The 23,803-nt window shown below is 40.6% G+C and overlaps 1 protein-coding gene across 11 annotated transcripts in view; it reads left to right on the forward strand.

Annotated features, from left to right (window-relative positions):
• Positions 1-23,803, forward strand: part of LOC134340857 (myelin transcription factor 1-like protein) — a 441,621-nt gene that overhangs the window by 386,419 nt on the left and 31,399 nt on the right. For all 11 annotated transcript variants that reach the window (XM_063038433.1, XM_063038472.1, XM_063038480.1 and 8 more), the window contains 2 exons: positions 14,808-14,891; positions 16,485-16,706. In XM_063038433.1, coding sequence (XP_062894503.1) covers positions 14,808-14,891; positions 16,485-16,706 — 306 coding nt within the window. The remainder of the gene's footprint in view (positions 1-14,807; positions 14,892-16,484; positions 16,707-23,803) is intronic.

A 23,803-nucleotide genomic window follows, 5' to 3' on the forward strand; every position in this document is an offset into this window, starting at 1 on the left:
ATAAGGTGTTTCCTTTGGCGGGGGAGAGTAGGACGAGAGGATACAGCCTCAGGATAGAGGGGCATCCATTTAAAACAAAGATGCAGAGAAATTTCTTTAGCCAGAGGGTGGTGAATTTGTGGAATTTGTTACCACAGACAGCTGTGGAGGCCACGTTGTTTGGGTGTATTTAAGTGAAGATTGACAGGTTCTTGATTGGCCAAGGCATCAAAGGTTACGGGGAAAAGACCAGGGAGTGGGACTGAGGAGGGGAAAAAAGGATCTGCCATGATTGAATGGTGGAGCAGACTTGATGGGTCAAATGGCCTACTTCTGTTCCTATGTCTTATGGTCTAAGTGAGTCTGACCATGGAATGGTAGACGGAGTAGTTTGAATATCTCAGAAACTGCTGATATCCTGGGATTTTCTTGCACAACAATCTCTAGAGTTTACAAAGCATGATGCAAAAAAACAATTACATCCAGTGAGTAGCAGTTTTGTGGAAGAGAAGACCTCATTGATGAGAGAGGTCAGAGGAAAATGGCCAGACTGGTTCAAGCTGACAGGAAGATGACAGTAACTCAAATAACCGTTACAACAGTGGTGTGCAGAAGAGCATCTCTGAATGCACAACATAGTGAACCTTGAAGTGGATGATCTACAGCAGCAGAAGACCACAAACATACAGAAATACACTCAGTAGCTGTTTTATCAAGAACCTCCTGTACCTAATAATTTGGCCACTGAGTGAACTTTAGAGGAAGACAGTTTCCTCTTCCATACTTCCAAATAGTATTCTAAAAATCAGTTGTTTTACTGCATCTAAAGATTATTGGACTCAAGCATCCTCCAGGATTTTCCTGGAAACTGATTGTGCTTGAAGATGGAACTGCAGATAATTTACATCTGAATTGATGTCTTGTGGCTCCGGGCACAGATTTCCATCATGGATCAGAACAGATTCCTGTTGTAAGTTAACCTTTTGAGCTGCACTATAGTCACATGGATTTCTTTGGAGTTGGGCTGCCGCCAGTCTTTGAGACTCACAACAGGATCTGAGCAAGCTAATCATACCAACAATCCATAAGTTCCTTTATTTAAAACAAGATTCATCTGTAACATTCAGTATAAAAACTGGCACACTTTTTGGTCTATCTTTCAAAACTGCCATATACATTTTAAAAATTAATAATTGTCATGGAATTCCTCCAAAATAGGTCCTTGAATGTTATCATCTTGTGTATTATCCCAATTGTTGATTTTGTGGTGTGTACTTTTAAATCAACTGTTCCATAAGTATGTCTGCCTTACACAAGTTTCCGACAATCATTCATTTTTTTATTCAAGAGGGCAACTTGCCTAACCTGCCTCCATTCAGTGAGAACAGACAAAAATCAATGCTGTAGTCACTTTCATTTTCTGCTAATAAGTGTGTTCATTATGTCCATTGCATAAAAAAATCGAGCTTTGTAAATTGTCTGCTTTTCATTCTTCTTTGCTCCAATTTGAATTTCATAATTAGTTTTATTTTTTAGCATATGCACATCAGATTGATTGATTTAACTCAGCAATTTGAGAATCTGGAAAGCATTGCCTGAAAGGATGGAGGAAACAGATTCAATAATTGAAAAATGTAATCTCTGTTTCAAAGGGTAAATATTACAAGACAATGGGGAAAGAGCAGGGAGTTGGGTGAATTGTACAGAGGTTTCAGAGAATGTGCCTGAATGGCTGCCTCCTATCTATATAATTTTATGATTAACCACTGAAGGAGCAACACAATTGCACTGTAGTCTGAGATCATGAATAATCATCCAAACCTGTCATGTAGCATGTTCTTTTGTACTTTCTCCATAAGCTAAAAATATGTTCAGGACTTTACACCATTATTTCTTTATATCAAATATGAATGTCAAATTGCAAAAGAAACCTGTTTGTTGCTAAGTAACTGAATGCCGAATCTAAACACAAACACATTTTCTGCCCCATGTCAGTGGAGACAGCATTGCTCTACTTAACTACTGACACCAAAAATGCATCTTGTTTATAGTGACACTTCAAAACTAAACTACTTCCAATTTCTGAAGCACTTTGTTTTTTGAATTAATAATATAAACACCACAGAATGCCCTGGTTCTGCCAACCTACAATAATTGAAAATGTGCATATCCATAATGGTTGGACGTGAAAGGTTCTGTGGTGCACCCACACTGGAAGTCAAATGTAAATAGGACATCAAATATCGAAGCAACTAAAAAAGGGAATTGTCTGTACAGGATACCCAGACTGGGGTATGATTAATATAATAGCAAAAGTTTTGTCAAAGCTGTACCACTTGAAGTGCAACAATATATGTTATATTATGCCTACCATTATTTAAAATAATACTTATCTATTCTGGAAGCTGTTATAGATTTAGGAAGTATTTGTGAATTTCTGAACAGATTCACAAACAATTAACATTTGTATCAAAATCTTCAGATTTGCGACAATTACCTTCCAAAACTTCATAGGCAGAAAAAGACAATGTCCAAGCCATTAATAATCTGAGTTTATATATCTTGGTTTCAACACTTGGTTTTGTCCATTTTGCCCCGGTGTCCTGATTGCAAAAACTTTGGCTGCCATTTGCTTGTAGTTGCAAACTACTCCTTTTGAATAGGTGATTGTATGCCGATTACATATGTGGAAAAATAGTGAAAATAAAAACCGAAAGTATTCTCTCCAAATGCATCACATCTTGATATGGGGGAAGATTTAAGAAATTGCAGAGAGTCATGAATACATCCCAGTCAATCACACAAACCAACCTCCCCTCTATTGATTGCATCTACAATTCCCGCTATCATGGGAAATCAGCCAATACAATGAAGAGCGCCTTCCATCATAGTCATTCTCTCTTCTTCCATTCCCTCCCCCATCCCTAGTCAGGCAGAGGTTACAAAAACAGTCAGAACATGTATCATCGGGCTCAAGGACAGCTACTAATTTGTTGTCCGACTCTTGAATGGACCTGTTATACACGAAAGGTGAACTCTTAATCTCACCATACACCTATTCATATTCTCGCACTTTATTTGTATACCTCTACAGCACTTTCTCTGTAACACTATAGTCTGTATTCTGAACTTCCTTTTTTTCACCACCTCAGTACACTTCTGCATAGAATGAACTGTCTGGACAGAATGCAAACAAAAACTTTTCACTGTATCTTGGTAAAGGTGACAATAATAATACAATTACTGACATATAGTATTTTTTAAAAATTCTTTTCAACTCCATAACATAAATTGACTTGCAGTTGAATTAAAGAAGCATGATGTTGTGCATTCACCTATTCAAAAGGAGTAGCTTAAGGAAGAAGTTTTCCGCCTAACACGTTGTACTAACCTTGAAGTCAATAACTTAGGAGGAAAGAAATGACATTGTCACAAGTACCTGTTCAAAGCTTTAAAAAGCTCAACAGAAGGTCAAAGGATGTAAAAGAGTAGCTTAACCCTTGGAGTTACAGAGAAAAGAACTGCCAGTGGAGGGAATAATATTAATTGGTGAACCAGATATGAACAAGATAACTCTAAGCCACTGGCCCTCCTTTGAATCAAAATGGGAATCTGATACTGTCACATGAAATATCCTTCCAGTTCATTTTGCCAAAACTCTTAACTGACCTGGGAGGCAAAAGTTCAGCTGACATCTTTGACTTCATAATTCTATTTTTTGCTATTACAATTCTTCTTTGTAACTTAGTATTTTCATTGAGTAAATCATCTCTATTATCAAGTATTCTTTATTCCCCCTATCTGGAAATGTTACTTAATTCAGAACTCAAAATCCATCCACTTCACACGTTGCAGGAATATGTACTGCCATGTATCATGAGAGTGTGCTTACAGAAGGTACATAAATTTAAGCAAAGACAAATAAAAACAAGGCTCTGGAACAGAAGATTATCATGCTCTCTTCCAAAGACTGAAAAGGAAAAAATAGTGAAGAGTGCATAATAAGTCATAGGTCCAAACTAACGATTTCAAAATCAGTTAAAATGAACATTTCCATAGATTTAAGCTTCATAAACTTAAGACACAATGCAATTAATTGGCCATTAGCACAAGCAGTGACTTTTATCAGTTTGGGGAGATAAAATGTCAGTGACTTTGACAATAGTGCTCTAGGGCATTTAAATCTTGTAGACCACTGGCTTCTAAAGTCACGTTCATTGATATGAGCTGCAACAGTATCTTTGAGAAAGATTTCAGAATTCACAGAGAACAAATGCAGTGGGCTATCTAAAAGGAGGATTACGTGCTGAGGTGGATTCTTCTGTATCACCAGTTAATCTTCATCTCTGTCATCAAACTTTACTGATAAAAGTGACAAAACCTTCAAAACTAAATAAGTTTAGGAGAGTTTACAGACGTCACAGAAGAAAATGTTACATTGCATATAAGTTGTCTTGAAAACTATAAAGGATTGATAGCTACTCTGCCAGTAACTATGGAGCAAATGCAGCGTTTTGGATCAGAAGCACAGAATAGGCTTCCCATTGATATCTTGAGGGTCTGCAGCAGCATGAATACATTCTCTAAGTATATGCAGGATAAACTTTACTATATTCTTTCATATTCCATGTGAGCCTCTGCCAACATATATGTACGTGTGGTATCGCAGAGTAATATGTTCCAGTTTACACTTTCCATATCTAGCAATTAAGCATTGAGGAAATCAACACAAAAAATCCCAATTATGGAAGAGAACTTTGGTAGAACAAGAGAAGCTCAATTAAGAGAAAAATTAAGTGTTTGACAATAACCATTCATCATTTGACTAATTTCTGTTCTAACTTTGCAAATATTGATGTAATTCTGACTGCTTAACCCACCAATTTTCTATCCTTTGACAGAAAGTTTTGTCTCTTAAAAGAGCACATTCCATGCCTTGTGCTGGAACTTATTGACCAGAATACTCTACAGTTGATGCTGCCAGATGTTTTAGGATCAGAACAACTTTCCTATTTTGTATTTTGCATTAATCTCCTGTGCTATGAGCAAAGGTGATGTCACTACATTTAACTGTGAGATAATGGAAGGCTGTATCTTGATGGTCTTGGGGTCATTTCACCAGTTAAATGAATAGCAGAGTTTAAATCTGTGGGGAGATCTCAGAAATGGAGCTCACAGCTGTTCAGTAACCCAGTTAAGCAGTTTTTTCCAGATGACCCTCTCACCAAATGTTAGATGTAGATATGGTAAAAGTTACGTCTATGACAGATGGAGACTTCAACCCCAATTTCAGACACAGTTCTGTAGTTTTCATTTTTTTAGGTCAAAATTCTGGAACTTTGCAAGTGTCTTCATGAGAGGACCTGAAGCTGTTTAAGAAGATAACTCTTTGCCATCCTTCAGGGCAATTAGCAATGTGATATAAACCATGGATTTGAAATGTGTACACCTCCTGATTTAATAACTTAAACAACATAAACTATCAGCATCATTAAGAGCATATAAGGTGACTGCAAGTTTTCAGCTCCCATGCCATCTCAGATCTGGACTCCCCTGAAGCTTATTGATCTTAAATTCTTTGCCCAGTTCAAACAACCTATTTAGGGTCATAGAGTCATTGAATAAAACAGCACGGGACACGGCCTTCAGCCCAAATGGTCCATGTCAACCACAGCTTCATCGCGGATGGTCCCATCACGGTTGCCAATGTTAGTTTCATTGTCCTCTAAGTCATTTTCCTACATGTACCTATCCAAATGCCTCTTAAATGTTACCTAGCATCTCATAAGTTCCTATTTATATTAAAATTAATTCTACCTGCCAACATCTTAAAGTTTTGCATTGTCTTCTCTTCATTTTAATTTCTTCAGTGAAAATAACTTTTAGCTCTCAATGTATCCCTTCTGAGTGAGGAAGTCTTAATTTTTTTAAAAATCCTGAATTATCTCTCAATATATAAACATTGTAAACCCAATAGATATATATTACAGTGGCTATTTTATTACTTTTAATATGCTGCCATTGAGTTACTCCTACATAGCATTCTTTGAGTTTATCTATTGCCTCCCTTGTTCAATGGAACTCACTCACCACTGTTCTTCTCTACAAAGTTTCTGACTTCTATTTAGTATGGGAGCAGAAATATTGCTCCTCTTCGTTGTAGTGTCATTGACCACATAAGGTTTAACAATGGTTTTCTCTTCTCTGCTCAAACATTCTACATCATATTTATCACTAGTTTAACCACTATACCAGCCTCAAATCATGTATTAGGGTATAACTGTTTTATAATTTTTGTTTCTTTTTCCATCATTTTGGGTCAAATCTGAACAATCATAGACTCAAGTCACTCTGTTACATGTATATGAATGTATCCTTGCAGATCCTTAAGAGATTTCTTGAAGCAAAACATCTTTTCATGAACTGAAATATGTAATTTCAACTTGACTGAAATTTATTGGCTGTTCTGTTAAATCTTTTACCTTTTCCATGCTTTTGTGACTTTGGAATATTAGTACATCATGCTACCATTTGCCATAATTGCTACATGCAGATTTAAATTTCAAAATATCTATGAACTAATATTATACTATATTACTGAAATATATGTGTTAGGTAATAATGTAACAATTATGTAAATGCGTCCACCCCAATGCATTTCGACTCATAGTCAAGGACTTCAACTAAGCTTGTTTAAAGAAACCCCTGCACAACTACCATCAATATATAACCTGTAGCACCAGAGGTCCAAACACACTAGCCATAACACCATAAGATATTGATGCAGAAGTAGGCTATTTGGCCCATTGAGGCTTCTATGCCTCTTGATCATGGCTAAATCATTTGCCTCTCAACCCCATTCTTCTGCTTTCTCCCCATAACCTTTTACGCCCAGATTGATCAAGAATCCGCCTTAAATACACCCAAAGACCTCCAAGTAACCTGAAACTTTATCCTTAATAATTGACTTCAACATCTTCCCAACCTCTGAACTCAGACTATCTGGTCTACAATTTCCTTTCTTCTGCCTCCCTTCCTTCTTGAAGAGTGGAGAAACATTTGAAATTTTCCATGCCAGAATCCATAGATTCCTGAAAGATCATTACTAACGCCTCCACAATCTCTTCAGCTACCTCTTTCAGAACCCCGGGGTGTAGTACATCTGGTGCAGGTGATCTATCTACCTTCAGACCAAGCACCTTCTCTCTAGTAATAGCAGTCGCACCCACTTCTGCCCCTGTATATTTGTATATCTCTTCTAATATTTATATATTTATATATCTGTGCACTTGTAATGCTACTGTGACGCTCTAATTTCCTTTGGAATCAATAAAGTATCTATTTATCTATCTATCTATTTATTCACCAAGATCCAGTGAATAGCAATCTGAGGTACCTACCTTCTTCAATGACTATCATCCAGTAGCACTTACATTCACAGTGATGAAGTGTTTTAAGAGGTAGGTGAGGAAACATATCAACTCCTGTCTGAGGAGTGACTTGGATCCACTCCAATGTGCAGACTGTCACAGCAGATCCACAGAAAGTGCCATTTCATTGACTCTTCACTCAGCTCTGCATCATCTGGACAACAAAGATGTGTAGATAATCAATAACCTTCAAGACCTTGGCCTCAATACCTTCTTGTGCAATTGGATCTTCAATTTCCTCACTTGCAGACCCCAGTCAGTTTGGACTGGCAACAATATTTCCTCCACAATCTTCTTCAGCACAGGAGCAGTACAAGTCTATGTTCTTAGCCCTGTGCTCTGCTCTCTTTATTTCTGACTGTGTACCTAAGGACCAGCTCCAGTGCCATATTTAAGTTTGCTGGCAGCACCACTGTCATTGGCCAAATCAAAATCAGCATTAAGAGGGAGATAGCGAATCTGACTAAGTGGTGGCACGACAACCTTTCACTCAACGTCAGCAAGAACTAGGAGCTGATTATTGACTTCAAGAGGAGGAAACCAGTGATCCAAAAGCCAGTTATCATTGGGGAACAGAGGTGGAGCGGGTCAGCAAATTTAAAATCCTTGGTGTTATTATTTCAGAGGACCAGACCTGGGTACAACACAAAGAACAATTACAAAGAAAGCACAGCAATTCCTCTATTTCCTTAGACGTTTGAGAAGATTCAGCATGACATCTAAAATGTTGACAAACATCTATAGATGGGTGGTGGCAAGTATATTGTCTGACTACATCACAGCCCTGTATGGAAGCACCAATGCCCTGGAACAGAAAATCCTACAAAAAATAGTGAATATAGCTCAATCCATCATGGGTAAAGCCCTTCCCACCATTGAGCACATCTACATGGTCATTGTTGAAGGAAATCAGCATCCATTATCAGGGATCACCACCACCGAACTTGTGCTCTCTTCTCTCCGTTGCCATCAGGAAGAAAGTACAGGAGCCTTAGACTCACACCACCAGGTTCAGGATCAGTTATTACCTCTCAATCATCAGGTTTTTGAACTACGGGGATAACTTTACTCAACTTCACTTGCCCCATCACTGAACTCTTCCCCCAACCTATGGACTCACTTTCAAGTACTCTTCGTCTCATGTTCTCAATATTTATTGCTCATTTATTTATTATTATTATCATTTCTTTTTTTTTGTTTCTGTTTACACAGTTTGTTGTCTTTTGCACACTGGCTATCTGTCCTGTTGGGTGTGATCATTCATTGATTCTATTATAGTTATTGGGTTTATTGAGTATTCCCACAAGAAAGCAAATTTCGGGATTGTTTTTGGTGACATATATGCTTTGATAATAAATTTACTTTGAACTTTGAACTTTGAAACTTATTTTTAACAATGTTCAAAGCAAGCTGTGCATTTATGGTTTAAATTAAATGGGAAACTTGAAACACCTACCTGGGATTAGTATTGCAGTGGCACATACTAGAGTTCCAATTATCTATCCAAGATGAAAAGATGCATATTTTCCCCTGTTTCATGACTGCTTGTACTTATCATCTCCAGTCTTTCTCTCCCAACTTCACTCAGTCTCCTCCCCATGCTCATCATCCCTCTCTTCACCTTTCCCCCTTTCTCCCTTTCCCTGTTATGCCGACTGTACTCGGTCTCAGTGCATGATCAAAATCTGAAATATCAATCATTCATTTCCTTCCACAGATGTCACACAATCTGCAAAGTTCTTCCACCAGTTTGATTGTGATCAAAAACAATTTTTCCAACCAATTTCATTTGAAGTTTCATTGCATGGAAAAGTGACGCCTCACTCACAACACGCTGGAGGAACTCAGCAGGTCGGGCAGCATCCGTGGAAAAGATCGGTCGATGTTTCCGGCCGGAACCCTTCGTCAGGACTGTAGGCGGAAGGGGCAGAGGCCCTATAAAGAAGGTGGGGGGAGGGTGGGAGGGAAAAGGCTGGTAGGTTCCAGGTGAAAAACCAGTAAGGGGAAAGATAAAGGGGTGGAGGAGGGGAAGCAGGGAGGTGATAGGCAGGAAAGGTGAAGAAGGAAAAGGGGAAAACACAATGGGTAGTAGAAGGAGGCGGAACCATGAGGGAGGTGATAGACAGCTGGGGGAGGGGGCAAAGTGACATAAGGATAGGGGAAGGGAGGGGGAGGGAATTACCGGAAGTTGGAGAATTCTATGTTCATACCAAGGGGCTGGAGACTACCTAGACGGTATATGACTTCCAGTAATTCCCTCCCCCTCCCTTCCCCTATCCCTATGTCACTCTGCCCCCTCCCCCAGCTGCCTATTACCTCCCTCATGGTTCCGCCTCCTTCTACTACCCATTGTGTTTCCCCTATTCTTTCTTCACCTTTCCTGCCTATCACCTCCCTGCCTCCCTTCCCCCATCCCTTTATCTTTCCCCTTACTGGTTTTTCACCTGGAACCTACCAGCCTTCTCCTTCCCACCTTCCCACCCTCCCCCCACCTCCTTTATAGGGCCTCTGCCCCTTCCCTTTATAGTCCTGACGAAGGGATCCAGCCCGAAATGTCGACCGATCTTTTCCACAGATGCTGCCCGATCTGCTGAGTTCCTCCAGTGCGTTGTGAGTGTTACTTTGACCCCAGCATCTGCAGATTATTTTGTGTTTATGACGCCTCATCCCATTCCTGCAATCACAGAACATGGAAGTCATGTTAATGAGCGGGTGGAAAACACGTCTATTCACCCATCTTCACCCTCAGTTAACTACGCAAAGGCTGACAATTGACTTTCAAACTGTTCTCTCTCCTTGACAAGATACATTGACCATAAGACCATAAGACATTGGAGAAGAATTAGGCATTTCAGCCCATTGAGTCTGCTCTGCATCCCATCATGGCTGATCCCAGATCCCACTCCACCCCATACACTTGCCTTCTCGCCCTGACCGACCAGGAAAAAATCAACTTCCGCCTTAAATATACACATGGATTTGGCCTCCACTGCAGTCTATGGCAGAGCATTTCAAAGGTTCAAAGGTCCAATTTAATGTCAGAGAAAAGTATACAATATACATCCCGAAATGCTTTTTCTTCGCAAACATCCACAAAAACAGAGAAGTGCCTTAAAGAATGAACAACAGTCAAACGTAAGAACCCCAAAGTAACCCCCCAGCTCCCCTCCCTCCCACGCATGAGCGGCAGCGAGCAACAGTCCCCCCTCCCCCCACCAGCAAAAAAAAAGCATCAGCACCCACTACCAAGCATTCAAGCGTGAGCAAAGCAATAACAAAGACACAGACTTGCAATTGCCCCGAAGACTTCACATTTCACCCGGCATTCAACATACCAAACTCTCTCTCTCCCTAATAAGGGAGAAGTAGGTGTCTCCGTTTTTCCCACCAAGCGGGGGTACATAACAAACAACACACTGATTTACAATGCTAAAAGTCTGTTACGTCGCTTTTTCCGAGCTCTGTTCCCAAAGATCTCAAAGATCCCAGGTCTTTGGGCACACAACAGTAGATTTTCTGACTCCCCTGACGACATATGGGTCTCCTACCGTGACACTGACTCTCGATCTGCCCATCTCCAGAGCCCCAAGATCTTAGGCTTCCAAATCCGAGCCGGACTCTCAGGCCAAACCCTTGGCGTGCTGAACTATGGCCAGTACTGAAACCCTGAGAACGGGCCCCATTCCTACAAAGAATCAAAGTCAGCATGTAACTTCAGGTCAGGGTCTTCAAAAGATCCCTGAAAGGGAAAAATAAAGATATTAAAGATGGAAATAGAGCTGTTTCTGAAGATGCAGGCAAAGGAGTTGCCGTTTAACACCATCTTAACTTTGCTCCGCCTCCAGAGCAAAAAAAGAAATGGCTGATTTCACAGATTTACTACACTCTGGCTAAAAAAAAATTCCTCCTTACCTCTGTTCTGAAGGGTAACCCCTCAATTTTGAGGTTGTGCCCTCTAGTTCTTGATGCCCCTATCACAGGAAATATCCTCTTCACATCCACCCAATCTAATCCTTTCAACATTTGGTAGGTTTCAATGAAATCCCCCACACTCCTCTAAATTCTAGTGAGTACAAGCCCAAAGCTGCCACATACTCCTCATAGGTTAGCCCCTTTGTTCCCAGAATCATCTTCATGAACTTCATCTCGACTCTCTCCAATAACAGCACATCCTTTCTAAGATATGAGGCCCAAAACTGTTGACAATACTCTAAGTGTGGCCTGACTAGTGTTTTATAAAGGTTCAGCATTATCTCCGTGCTTTTATATTCTGTTTCCCTTGAAATAAGTGCCAACATTGCATATGCCTTCATAACCACAGACTCAACCTGTAAATTAACCTCTGGGAGTCTTGCATGAGGAATCCTAAGTCCTTCTGCACCTCTGATGTTTGAACCTTCTCCCCATTTAGATAATAGTCCGCACTACCCTGTGCCTTGTGAACTATTCCTAGAAACTTCAGCCATCTCTGCTTTACCATCATCCCTGCCAGTATCCTCCTCCAGTCCATCTGGGCAAGCTCCTTTCTCATGCCTCTGTCATTCCCTTTATTCCATTGTAATACTGATACATGTGACTTATGCTTCTCTCTCTCAAACTGCAGTATGAATTCAATCATATTATGATCACTGCCTCCTAAGGGTTCCTTTATGTTAAGCTCCCTGCTAAGATCTGGGTTATTACACAACACCCAATATAAGAGGGGTTGTGTAACAACACAAGCACAAGCTGCCGTAAAAAGCCATATCACAGGCATTAAACAAATTCCCTCTCTTGCGATCTGACACCAACCTGGTTTTCCCAATTCTCTTGCATATTGAAATTCTCCATTACAATTGTGTCATTGCCCCTATTACATGCCTTTTCCAGCTCCCTTTGCAACCTCAATTGCAAGTCAGCAGCTTAAGATGGGGAAATTAGAAATATTAACAAGAACTAAAACTAAAGTAATCCATTGCTTGCAACTTTAGTATTTTATGAAAATATTGAACTCCTAGAATTTGAATCAGTTCAGAATCAGAACCAGGTTTATTATCACCAGCATGTGTCGTGAAATTTGTTAACTTAGCAGCAGCAGTTCAATGCATACATAATATAGAAGAAAAATAAAATAATAATAACAATAAATAAATAAATAAAATACAGTATATGTATATTGAATAGATTAAAAATCGTGCAAAAAACAGAAATAATATATATTTAAAAATTGAGGTAATGTTCATGGGTTCAATGTCCATTTAGGAATCGGATGGCAGAGGGGAAGAAGCTGTTCTTGAATTGCTGAGTGTGTGCCTTCAGGCTTCTGTACCTCCTACCTGATGGTAACAGTGAAAAAAGGGTATGCCCTGGGTGCTGGAGGCCCCTAATAATGGATGCTGCCTTTCTGAGACACCGCTCCCTGAAGATGTCCTGGGTACTTGTAGGCTAGTACCCAAGATGGAGCCAATTAAATTTACAACCCTCTGCAGCTTCTTTCAGTCTTGTACAGTAGCCCTCCCCCACCCCCATACCAGACAGTGATGCAGCCTGTCAGAATGCTCGCCATGGTACATCTATAAAAGTTTTTGAGTGTATTTGTTGACATACCAAATCACTTCAAACCCTGTGTTTGAAAGATTTGCTGTATGTATTGACAGAATATGTATATATTAAAACAAACTCAATGTTTAGGTATTCATCCAGGGTTGACAATACCATAATACATTGTAATAAATGGAACATTGTATTCTTTCTGAAAATCAGTTCTGAACTACCTTGCCACAATTTTTTTGTGATCTTCTGATCTCCACAGTGTTCAACCATCAGGTAGGGCTAGGTATAATGATTTGCATTTGATTGAATCAGAGGGATATTTTAAATAGACACCTTTTACATACAAGTGTATGCATGTTTGTCTTTAATGTGCTCATTATCATTGATGGGTGAGGGTTGGTGAGGGAGTGAATGGCCCTGGTTGCTATCCTCTTATTCACGCCTTTGCCAATAGGATCATTTAACTGTTTAATCTTACGGCTTTGCTTTTCAAATTACATCCTGTCTTTAACAGGTATTTCACTTACTCTATTAGAAATAACAGCTGGATGTCCCTTATCTTACTCTATTAGAAATAACAGCTGGATCTTACTGGGGTCAGGGGAGGGAACAGACAATTGGCTGCACTGAATTTCAAGGTGCTATGAATATTTATCAGCTAGTACTGTCCTGGGCTGATAGAAATTGCTGCCAATTGATGCTGAACAGATGAATCTTAATGTTAATGCAGCAGGCAGGTGTTGCAAAATACTGAGCTGTAAATGCTCATGAAGTGCTTTACAACCATTGTTGAGTTCATACCACATTTATAATGCTGGGGAGGGACTGCACAAAAAATAATCATTTACTCCAGAGGATCAGAGGATGAAATTATCCAGTCTGCTCTTCTGCATCATTTCCCAGACAAATCACAATTGACACAGTAGACATTTGGGAGTTTGCTGTTAGCCTCCCATTTCATTTGGAACAATTCTCTCTGTCAGTGGGAGAGAAGGAAGATAAATATTTGATGGTAAAAACGAGAAGCTGGACCTTTGCATTTAATCAATTAAACGTTTGGTATTTATCGGTTATGCCAAACAGCATACTTCCAATCTCACAGAAAAATAGAATACTTTTGTTCAGAGTGTCCATGCATAGTTTGGTTTTAAAAAAAAGCCAAGAATACTTGAGGCTCATAACCAGGAGTTCCTGTAAAATGTGCATACCCAGAATCTCTGCCACATTGCCTGTTTTGATGTGCTTATAAGGGAATTGAGAATAGCAGTGTGCAGTTTCCAGATTTCTTTTACTTGAGCATCACCTGCTGGTGTTTGAATAACATTTTACAACTGGGACTCATCACATGCAAGATGGCATAATAATTTTTTATTTCAAGGTAATTATCCAAAAGAGCAAAATTCATTTTTTTCATTTGTCACGTACAACATGAAACTGTGATAAGTAAGGCAATGAAAGAAAAGCACTATTCTGTAAAATTATGTCCCTTGGTTTATTCTAAGTTTGTTTATTTCAGACAGTTTGGAGGCTTCAACTTGCCACTGCTCTCTGGTGATAGAAAATCATGTATAGACACTAGTTGAAAGTGAAATACTCTGCTGACACTCTCTGTCAAAATTCATATTTGAGAAGTGGGCATTTGGGCACTGAACGAGAGGATGATAATTGTTTGTGGAATGTCACATTAGTACGATGTTAACCCCAAAAAAAGGAGTGAAAAAAGAGAAGAAATTGTCCAGATTACCCAAGTAAGACAAGTGATTATAGATTTATAAGTAATGTTTTCATTTCTCAGGTATATAATGAGAGCCATGAAGAACAATTGCAATATGAATTGAGTAATCTATGATGCATATATTTCTGTAGTCTTTCAGGCTGTCCACGAGCAAAGAAAAGTGGAATCAAAATTGCTCAGAGCAAAGATGACAAAGAGGATCAAGAGCCAATCAAGTGAGTCCAGCTTAGCACAAAAGTGATGGTTTGCCACAGAGCTCAGAAAATTGCATTAAATTATACTCATGGTACATCAATTAAACTGTGTCTTTATGTTAATCTAAAGCTATTGAAAATTCTCATCAACACAGGTATATAGTAGAAATAGAATGTAAAGGTGCCACACATTAAGCCCACCTAAAACTCACCATCATGTGGAATGACTTGAAATTGTTGTCCAGACATTCTAGCAATTAAAGGACAAGTTTAGCCTTGTGCTTGGAAGAGATCAGTCTTAATTTGTAAAGATATTTGTACTGGTTATTTTAATAAAGCTTTAGAGTTTGTTTGCAATAGCTTCTCTTCGAAAGCAAGGGGCACATGTACCAAACAACCGGAACATACAATAAAAATAATTACATCCAGTGATCACATAGCAAATTCTGATTATGTTCTCTTAAGCAATGGATAATAGACATTTGTTTAAGAAGAGCAAAACAAGGCAATTCCAGTATTAAATTAAGCACTTAATTAATTAATTAATTAATTGATTCCAGTATTAATTAAGTACTAAAGTCAGCTATTTGAGTGCTTTCCATAAGCACCCATATGAAGGTGACTGAACACTTCTCCAAATATTTCCTTTTGAAATGCAAAAGGATTTAGATCAATAGAAAGTAAAAATACTTTAAATGCATTTGTTTCAATTCTGTGAATGCCAGTGTGTCCTACTTTCAGCTGTCAACTTGTGTCACCATCCTGAGGGATAACTTTACATTGTCCTCAAGAAGCTCAGTTGGATTTCCTGATCTCTTCTATCACATTCACAGACCATGTTCCCGGGGGCAAAGCTTAGTATCATAAGCTAGACTTTGCAAGATGTACTTTCTTATGTTTTGCTTCAAGACAATGTTACAAATGAAATAATGACTATTGGAGCCTTTCTGTTTGCGCTCCATCTTTAGCACAGCAGGAGCAAGTCTAAAGTTGTAGCAAGTCTATCAAGTTTACCCTCTACTTAACAGAAAAACTCTCTTTTGTATGATTTTGTTCATAACAAGCTAAGGGACATACACTGTGGGAGATATATCATTTATTTGCTGCTTCTGTCACACAGAATCAATATCAAATAAGTTAGGCATACCCCAACTACATGTAAACCATCTACTAAGTTTTTTGTCTAATGATATGCCTTAAATCTGAGATGCACTCTTGTTCATTGCTAGTGCAGCTCTTTTATTTCACATCAAGCACTGTTGGATACGATTGTGGTTCTGTGTGGATTTGTACACAGTTGTGGGTGATAGAGCTATGACTTAGTGGGCAAATAGAATTAGTGTGAAAGAGCAAAAGGATCAGAGTAGACATGATGGAATAAAGGGCCCATTGCTGTGTTCTATACAGTAATTCTATGACCATGAGAGTAGATGCTTTGTAAAGACAATCGAAGTTTGTTTCATGTAGATATTTTAGGACATAGAAACGAATGGAAAAGGTGAATAGTGTGAATATGTATCAGATGGTTTATCAGAAACATTACAAACTTATTTGACTATATTTGAAAGATTACTTTATTAGGTAAGGATGAAGTGTACTGCATTGTTTCTGCAGATGTCCAGTTCCTGGGTGTGATGGCCAAGGACATGTGACTGGGAAGTATGCATCTCATCGCAGCGCATCAGGGTGCCCCTTAGCAGCCAAGAGACAAAAGGACGGTTACCTCAATGGCTCACAATTCTCATGGAAGTCTGGGAAAACAGAAGGCATGTCCTGTCCAACACCAGGATGTGACGGTTCAGGGCATGTAAGTGGCAGCTTCCTTACCCATCGCAGGTGAGAAATCAGGTAACAGTTTCTTGAAACTGTTAATAAATTCTGCAAATATCCTTACATTTTCAGTATAGTCATAAATACTAACCATATGGAAACATCAAAATGTGCTTTAATCCATCCCTCCTTATGCAATCTGTATAGAATGTGGGGTTGCCAACTCCTAGGATGTCCCTGAGTCTGAAAGATTGAGCTCCTTGACATTGCCGCATGTAACCTGGGAGGAAAATCAGAAGAATAGGAGCAAGATAGTGTGGTTTTTCATTTTATTTCATACTTTTTTATAACTGAGAGGAGAAAAGGCAATTTAATTGGATGGTATTATTAAAACCAGAAAGTCATGTGATTAAACTTGCAGGAATATGTTTGGCCAGACTGATAATCCTAACTGTGACAGAGTCCAGTGGAGTTTTTCCTCCCTCTGTGAAATACTTAACCTGCCAAATGCCATAAGCAATTTGGCAGTGTCCAGCAAAATAAATTGCATGTGGATGTTCTACTTCAAGAAACAAAAAAAAATGTTATGACCAACGTTCTCAAAAATACTGGTGCCAAATAATAGACCAGGATCAAAGCTGCGTATAAGCTTAAATCAGGACAGGATTTGAGGTTGTGGGTTTAATTCAACTAAAACATTTGGCAACGTTTGTTGTTCAGGTTAATGAAATGTTTCCTCACTTTGTACGAAGTTTGAATAAACAGCATAACTGGTGGTATTCGGATGGGTTGAAAAGAATTGGCTGTATGATTTAACGTATAGAAACTGTCAGCACGCTGGAACAGGGATCCAATAGCAGACCTAGTACTGTGCACACAGTGATATTAATTGAGTAACAGATCCCGAGCTGCAAACAAAGTCAGCGTCAAAGTTCAGGCAGAGATCAAACCATCCAGAAAAATCCAAAAACCAGAATCGGGAAGAGTCAATATTCAGACAGACAGAGTTCAGATACGAATGCTAGAAAGGCTCAGGAAAGTTCACTGACACTGGCAACAAACAGGTGAAAACACAGGACAGAAATACTCTGAGCAATAAACAGAGAGGCAGATGATGGGTGGAGCACAATGAGACACAGGTGGCAGCAGTACAGGTACTAATGAGAAACAGATGAGAGATGGAGTACTCAGTAATACAGGGGCTGGGGCAGAGCAGGAGCATGGACAGGAGCACATGGCAATACAAAACCACAGACTGACATCTAGGGGGAAACACACAAGAAGACAGAGTTCAACTGGAGGTACTGACAGAAACACAGAAACATAGAAAATCTACAACACAATACAGGCCCTTCAGCCCACAATGCTGTGCCGAACATGTACTTAATTAGAAATTACCTAAGGTTACAAATAGCCCTCTATTTTTCTAAGCTCCATGTACCTATCCAGGAGTATCTTAAAAGACCCTATCGTATCTGTCTCCACCACCTTCACCAGCAGCCCATTCCACGCACTCGCCACTCTCTGTGTAAAAACATACCCTGACATCTCCCCTGTACCTACTTCCAAGCACTTAAAACAGTGCCCTCTCGTGCTAGCCATTTCAGCCCTGGGAAAAAGTCTCTGACTATCCACATGATCAATGCCTCTCATCATCTTATATGCCACTATCGTGTCACCTCTCATCCTCCGTCACTCCAAGGAGAAAAGGCCGAGTTCACTCAACCTATTCTCATAAGGCATGCTCCCCAATCCAGGCAACATCCTTGTAAATTTCCTCTGAACCCTTTCTATAGTTCCCATATCTTTCCTGTAGTGTGGTGACTAGAACTGAGCATATTACTCCAAGTGGGGTCTGACCAGGGTCCTATATAGCTGTAACATTACATTTCGGCTCTTAAACTCAATCCCACAGTTGATGAAGGCCAATGCACCGTATGCCTTCTTAACCACAGAGTCAATTTGCGCAGCAGCTTTGAGTGTCCTATGGACTCGGACCCCAAGATCCCTCTGATCCTCCACACTGCCAGGAGTCTTACCATTAATACTATATTCTGCCATCATATTTGACCTACCAAAATGAACCACCTCACACTTATCTGGGCTGACCTCCATCTGCCACTTGTCAGTCCATTTTTTCATCTTGTTGATGTCCCACCGTAACCTCTGACAGCCCTCCATACTATCCACAACGCCCACAAACTTCGTGTCATCAGCAAATTTACTAACCCATCCTACCATTTCCTCATCCAGGTCATTTATAAAAATCATGAAGGGGATCCCAGAACAGATCCCTGAGACACACCATTGTTCACCGACCTCCATGCAGAATATGATCAGTCTGCAACCACTCTTTGCCTTCTGTGAGCAAGCCAATTCTGGACCACAAAGCACGGTCCCCTTGGATCCCATGCCTCCTTACTTTCTCAATAAGCTTTACATGGGGTACCTTATCAAATGCCTTGTTAAATTCCATATACACTACATCTACTACTCTACTTTCATCAATGTGTTTAGTCACATCCTCAAAAAATTCAATCAGGCTTGTAAGGCACAACCTGTCTTTGACAAAGCCATGCTGACTATTCCTAATCATGTTATGCCTCTCCAAATATTCATAAATCCTGCCTCTCAAGATCTTTTCTATCAACTTACCAACCACTGAAGTAAGACTCACTGGTCTATAACTTCATGGGCTATCTCTACTCCCTTTCTTGAATAAGGGAACAACATCTGCAACCCTCCAATCCTCCGGAACCTCTCCCATCCCCATTGATGATGCAAAGATCATCGCCAGAGGCTCAGCAATCTCCTCCATCACCTCCCACAGTTGCCTGGGGTACATCTCATCCTGTTCCGGAGATTTATCCAACTTGATGCTCTCCAAAAGTTCCAACACATCCTCTTTGTTAATGTTTATATGTTCGAGCTTTACAATCCACTATTAGTCATCCTTACAACCACCAAGATCCTTTCCTTTTCCGTAGTGAATACTGAATCAATATATTCATTAAGTACCTCAGCTATCTCCTCTGGTTACATACACACTTTTCCACTGTCACACTTGATTGGTCGTATTCTCTCACGTCCTATCTTCTGGCTTTTCACATACTCGTAGAGTGCCTTGGGGTTTTCCTTAATCCTGCTCACTAAGGCCTTCTCATGGCCCCTTCTGACTTTCCTAATTTCATTCTTAAGCTCTTTCCTGCTAGCCTTATAATCTTCTAGCTCGCTATCATTACCTAGTTTTTGAACCTTTTGTAAGCTTTTCTTTTCTTCTTGACTAGGTTTTCAACTGCCTTTGTACACCATTGTTCCTGTACCTAACCGTCCTTTCACTATCTCATTGGAACGTATCTATGCAGAACGCCAGCAGATATCCCCTGAACATTGGCTACATTTCTGCCGTACTTTTCCCTGAGAACATCTGTTCCCAATTCTTTGCTTCCAAGTTCCTGCCTGATAGCTTCATATTTCCCCTTCCTCCAATTAAATGATTTCCTAACTTGTCTGTTCCTGTCTCTCTCCAATGCTATGGTAAAGGAGATAGAATTGTGATCACTATCTCCAAAATGCTCTCCCACTGAGAGACCGGACACCTGATACCAATACCAGATCAAGTACAGCCTCTCCTCTTGTAGGCTTATATACATATTGTGTAAGGAAACCTTCCTGAACACACCTAACAATCTCCACCCCATCTAAACCCCTTGCTCTGGGGAGATGCCAATCAATATTTGGGAAATTAAAATCTCCCACCACAACAACCCTGTTATTATTACACCTTTCCAGAATATGTCTCCCTATCTGCTCCTCGATGTCCCTGTTACTATTGAGTGATCTATAAAAAACACCAGTAGAGTTATTTACCCCTTCCTGTTTCTAACTTCCACCCACAGAAATTCCGTAGAGAATCCCTCCATGACCTCTTCCTTTTCTGCAGCCGTGACAGTATCTCTGATCAGCAGTGCCACACCCCCACCTCTTTTGCCTCCCTCCCTATCCTTTCTAAACCATCTATAGCCTGGCACTCATTCCTGCCCCTGAACCATCCAAACCTCTGTAATGACCACAACATCATAGCTCCAGGTACTGATCCATGCTCTAAGCTCATCCACTTTGTTCATGATGTTTCTTGCATTAAAATAGACACATCTCAAACCATCGGTCTGAGCGGATCCTTTCTCTCTCACCTGACTATCCCCCCTCTCACACTGCCTACAAACTTTCTCTATTTGTGAGCCAACTGCACCTTCCCCTGTCTCTTCAATTTGGTTCCCACCCCCCAGCAATTCTAGTTTAAATTCTCCTAATAGCCTTAGCAAACTCCCTGCCAGGATATTGGTCCTCCTCGGATTCAAGTGCAACCCGTCCTTTTTGTATAGGTCACGCCTGCCCCAAAAGAGGTCCCAATGATCCAGAAATCTGAATCCCTACCCCCTACTCTAATCCCTCAGCCACACATTTATCCTCCACCTCACTCTGTTCCTATACTCACTGTTGCGTGGCGCAGCCAGTAATCCCGAGATTACTACCTTTGCAGTCCTGCTTCTCAACTTCCTTCCTAACTCCCTGTAGACTGTTTTCAGGATCTCCTCCCTTTTCCTTCCTATGTCGTTGGTACCAATATGTACCATGACCTCTGGCTGTTCACCTTCCCACTTCAGGATATCGCAGATGCGATCAGAAACACCCTGGACCCTGGCACCTAGGAGGCAAACTACCATCTGCATTTTTTTCCTGCATCCACAGAATTGCCTGTCTGACCCCCTAACTACAGAGTTCCCTATCACTGCTGCCTTCTTCCTTTCCCTAATCTTCTGAGCCACAGGGCCAGATTCTGTGCCAGAGGTGCAGCCACTGTTGCTTCCCCCAGGTAGGCCATCCCCCCCAACAGTACTCAAACAGGAGTACTTATTGTTAAGGGGGAGAGCCACAGGGGTACTCTCTAGTATCTGCCTCTTGCCCTTCCCTCTCCTGACTGTTACCCACTTATCTCTCTCCCAAGGTCCTTGTGTGACTACTTGCCTATAGCTGCTCTCGATCACCTCCTCACTTTCCCTGACCAGATGAAGGTCATCGTGCTGCAGCTCCAGTTCCCTAACCTGGTCCCTAAGGAGCTGCAAGTCGATGAACCTGGCGCAGATGTGGCTTTCTGGGAGGCTGGGAGTCTCCCAGACTTCCCACATCTGACATTCAGTACAGAACACTGGCATCGCAGACATACTTCCTGTTTCTATTCTTCACAGATAACCTACCTGGCCTCAACCCATTATCACCAAAGCCCCATTGAACCAAAGTTCTCCTACTCTGTCTCCCTCTACTCCTGTGACTCTTCGCACCAGTCTAACTCGCTGACGTCCACGCTCTTGCTCAGTCGTCCATCTTATGTAGTTAGTGGTTTAAAACTGCAGTGGTAAAACATTTACACAGCCAGGAATTCAAATGGACAGTTTTCATTATAATCTTGGACATAGAATTCTTTAATATTGATAATAGATTCAGTAGATCTGAAATTCTCAAAAATGAGAAAGCTTTAATATTGATTGAAGTATTTGCAGGTGACAGAGTATTATGAGGTGTTATTGATAGTGAAGAAGATTATCATAGCTTACTAGTGGATCTTGTTCAGTTAGGGGAGTGATCTGAGGAGACGCATATAGATTTCAATATGCATGAATGTGAGGTGATACATTTTGGAAACCAGCATAGAACTTATAATAGGTCGGGCGGAAGAGAGTGCCATGGAACAGGAGAACAGGTGCATACTTCATTGTAAATGGCATCGCAGGTAGACAGGCTGGTGAAGAAGGTGCTTAGCATACTGGCCTTCATCGGTCAGCATGCTGAGTATAAGAGTTGGGACATTATGTTGCAGTTGTATAAACAGTTAGTAAGGCCACACTTAGAATACTGTGTACAGTTTTGGTCACACTGCCATAGGAATGATATACTTAAATTGGAAAGTGTGAGAGAATATTGCCAGGACTAGAGGACCTGAGTAATAGGGAGAAGTGAGCAAGTCTAGGTCTTTATTCCTTGGAATATAGGACAATGAGGGCGAGCTTATGGAAATGTTTAAGTTCAAGTTCAAGTTTATTTGCCATTCAACCATACATGAATACCCATGAATACAGCCAAACAAAATAGTGTTACTCCTGGGCCATGGTGTAAAACACAGTACCAACAGTCATACACAGCACTAGGTGCATATAGCACATTTAGGATAGCAAGCACACATAAGATATCTTAAAATACCAGTCACACTGAAAAAAGTATAGTCCAAGACTCGGAGTCCATGAATGTTGCAGCAGTCTGCAGTCGAACACAAAATGGCTTGTCTTCTACCGAGTGAACACTAGGGGCCAGCGATGACTCCAGTTTGTAAGCTGTGCTACACCGCCCCAGCACTCCAGTGGAGCGTACCAACTCCAAAGCCTCTCTCCAGGCGACACCGCAGCCTGAGGCCTAGTCCTTGCTACGACAGAGGCTACACAGCTCTCCTGCCATCTGTTCCTGCCATCCACCAATAAACCAGTGAATCAGACTTGTGGCGTTCCACATTCTAATGTCCAGCAGGGTCATGCGATCACAAGAAAAGCAACTCGTTAGACCACACACCGCCTTTGCACACCAAATCCTCCGACACCTCTCTGATGCAGGCATCAGCATGAGTCACACCAAGTCCAGTTCCTCTGGTTTCTCTGCCAATGAGTAACTTACTGATGGGGTAGACCTATGGTACTTTAAGTTCTCAATGTCCAGCAGGGTCTTGTGATTGTAAAAAATACATTTATAAAATGACCCTATGGTTAGCCCCATAGAAGCCACTGCAGCTGAGTGCGCCGCCATCTTACCATGATTAATGTAAAATTATGAGAAGCATAGATAACGTGGTAAAAGTCTTTTCCCCATTTTAGGACAGGCCAAAATGATGAGCATATGGTTAGGGTGAGGGGGAAAGATTTAGAGGGGACCTGAGAGGCAACTTTTTCATGCAGAGGGCGGTGAGTATATTGGCTAAACTGCCAGAAGTGGTTGAAGAAAGTGCGATAGTATAATTGAAGAAGCAATTGGAAAGGAGCATGGAGTGGTGGGGCTCAGAGGGATACAGATCAAACACAGGGAACTGGGACTAGCTAGCTGTGCATTGTGGTCAGCGT

The sequence above is a fragment of the Mobula hypostoma genome, chromosome 2, assembly GCF_963921235.1.
Source record: "Mobula hypostoma chromosome 2, sMobHyp1.1, whole genome shotgun sequence".
In the NCBI taxonomy this organism is placed as follows: Eukaryota; Metazoa; Chordata; class Chondrichthyes; order Myliobatiformes; family Myliobatidae; genus Mobula; species Mobula hypostoma.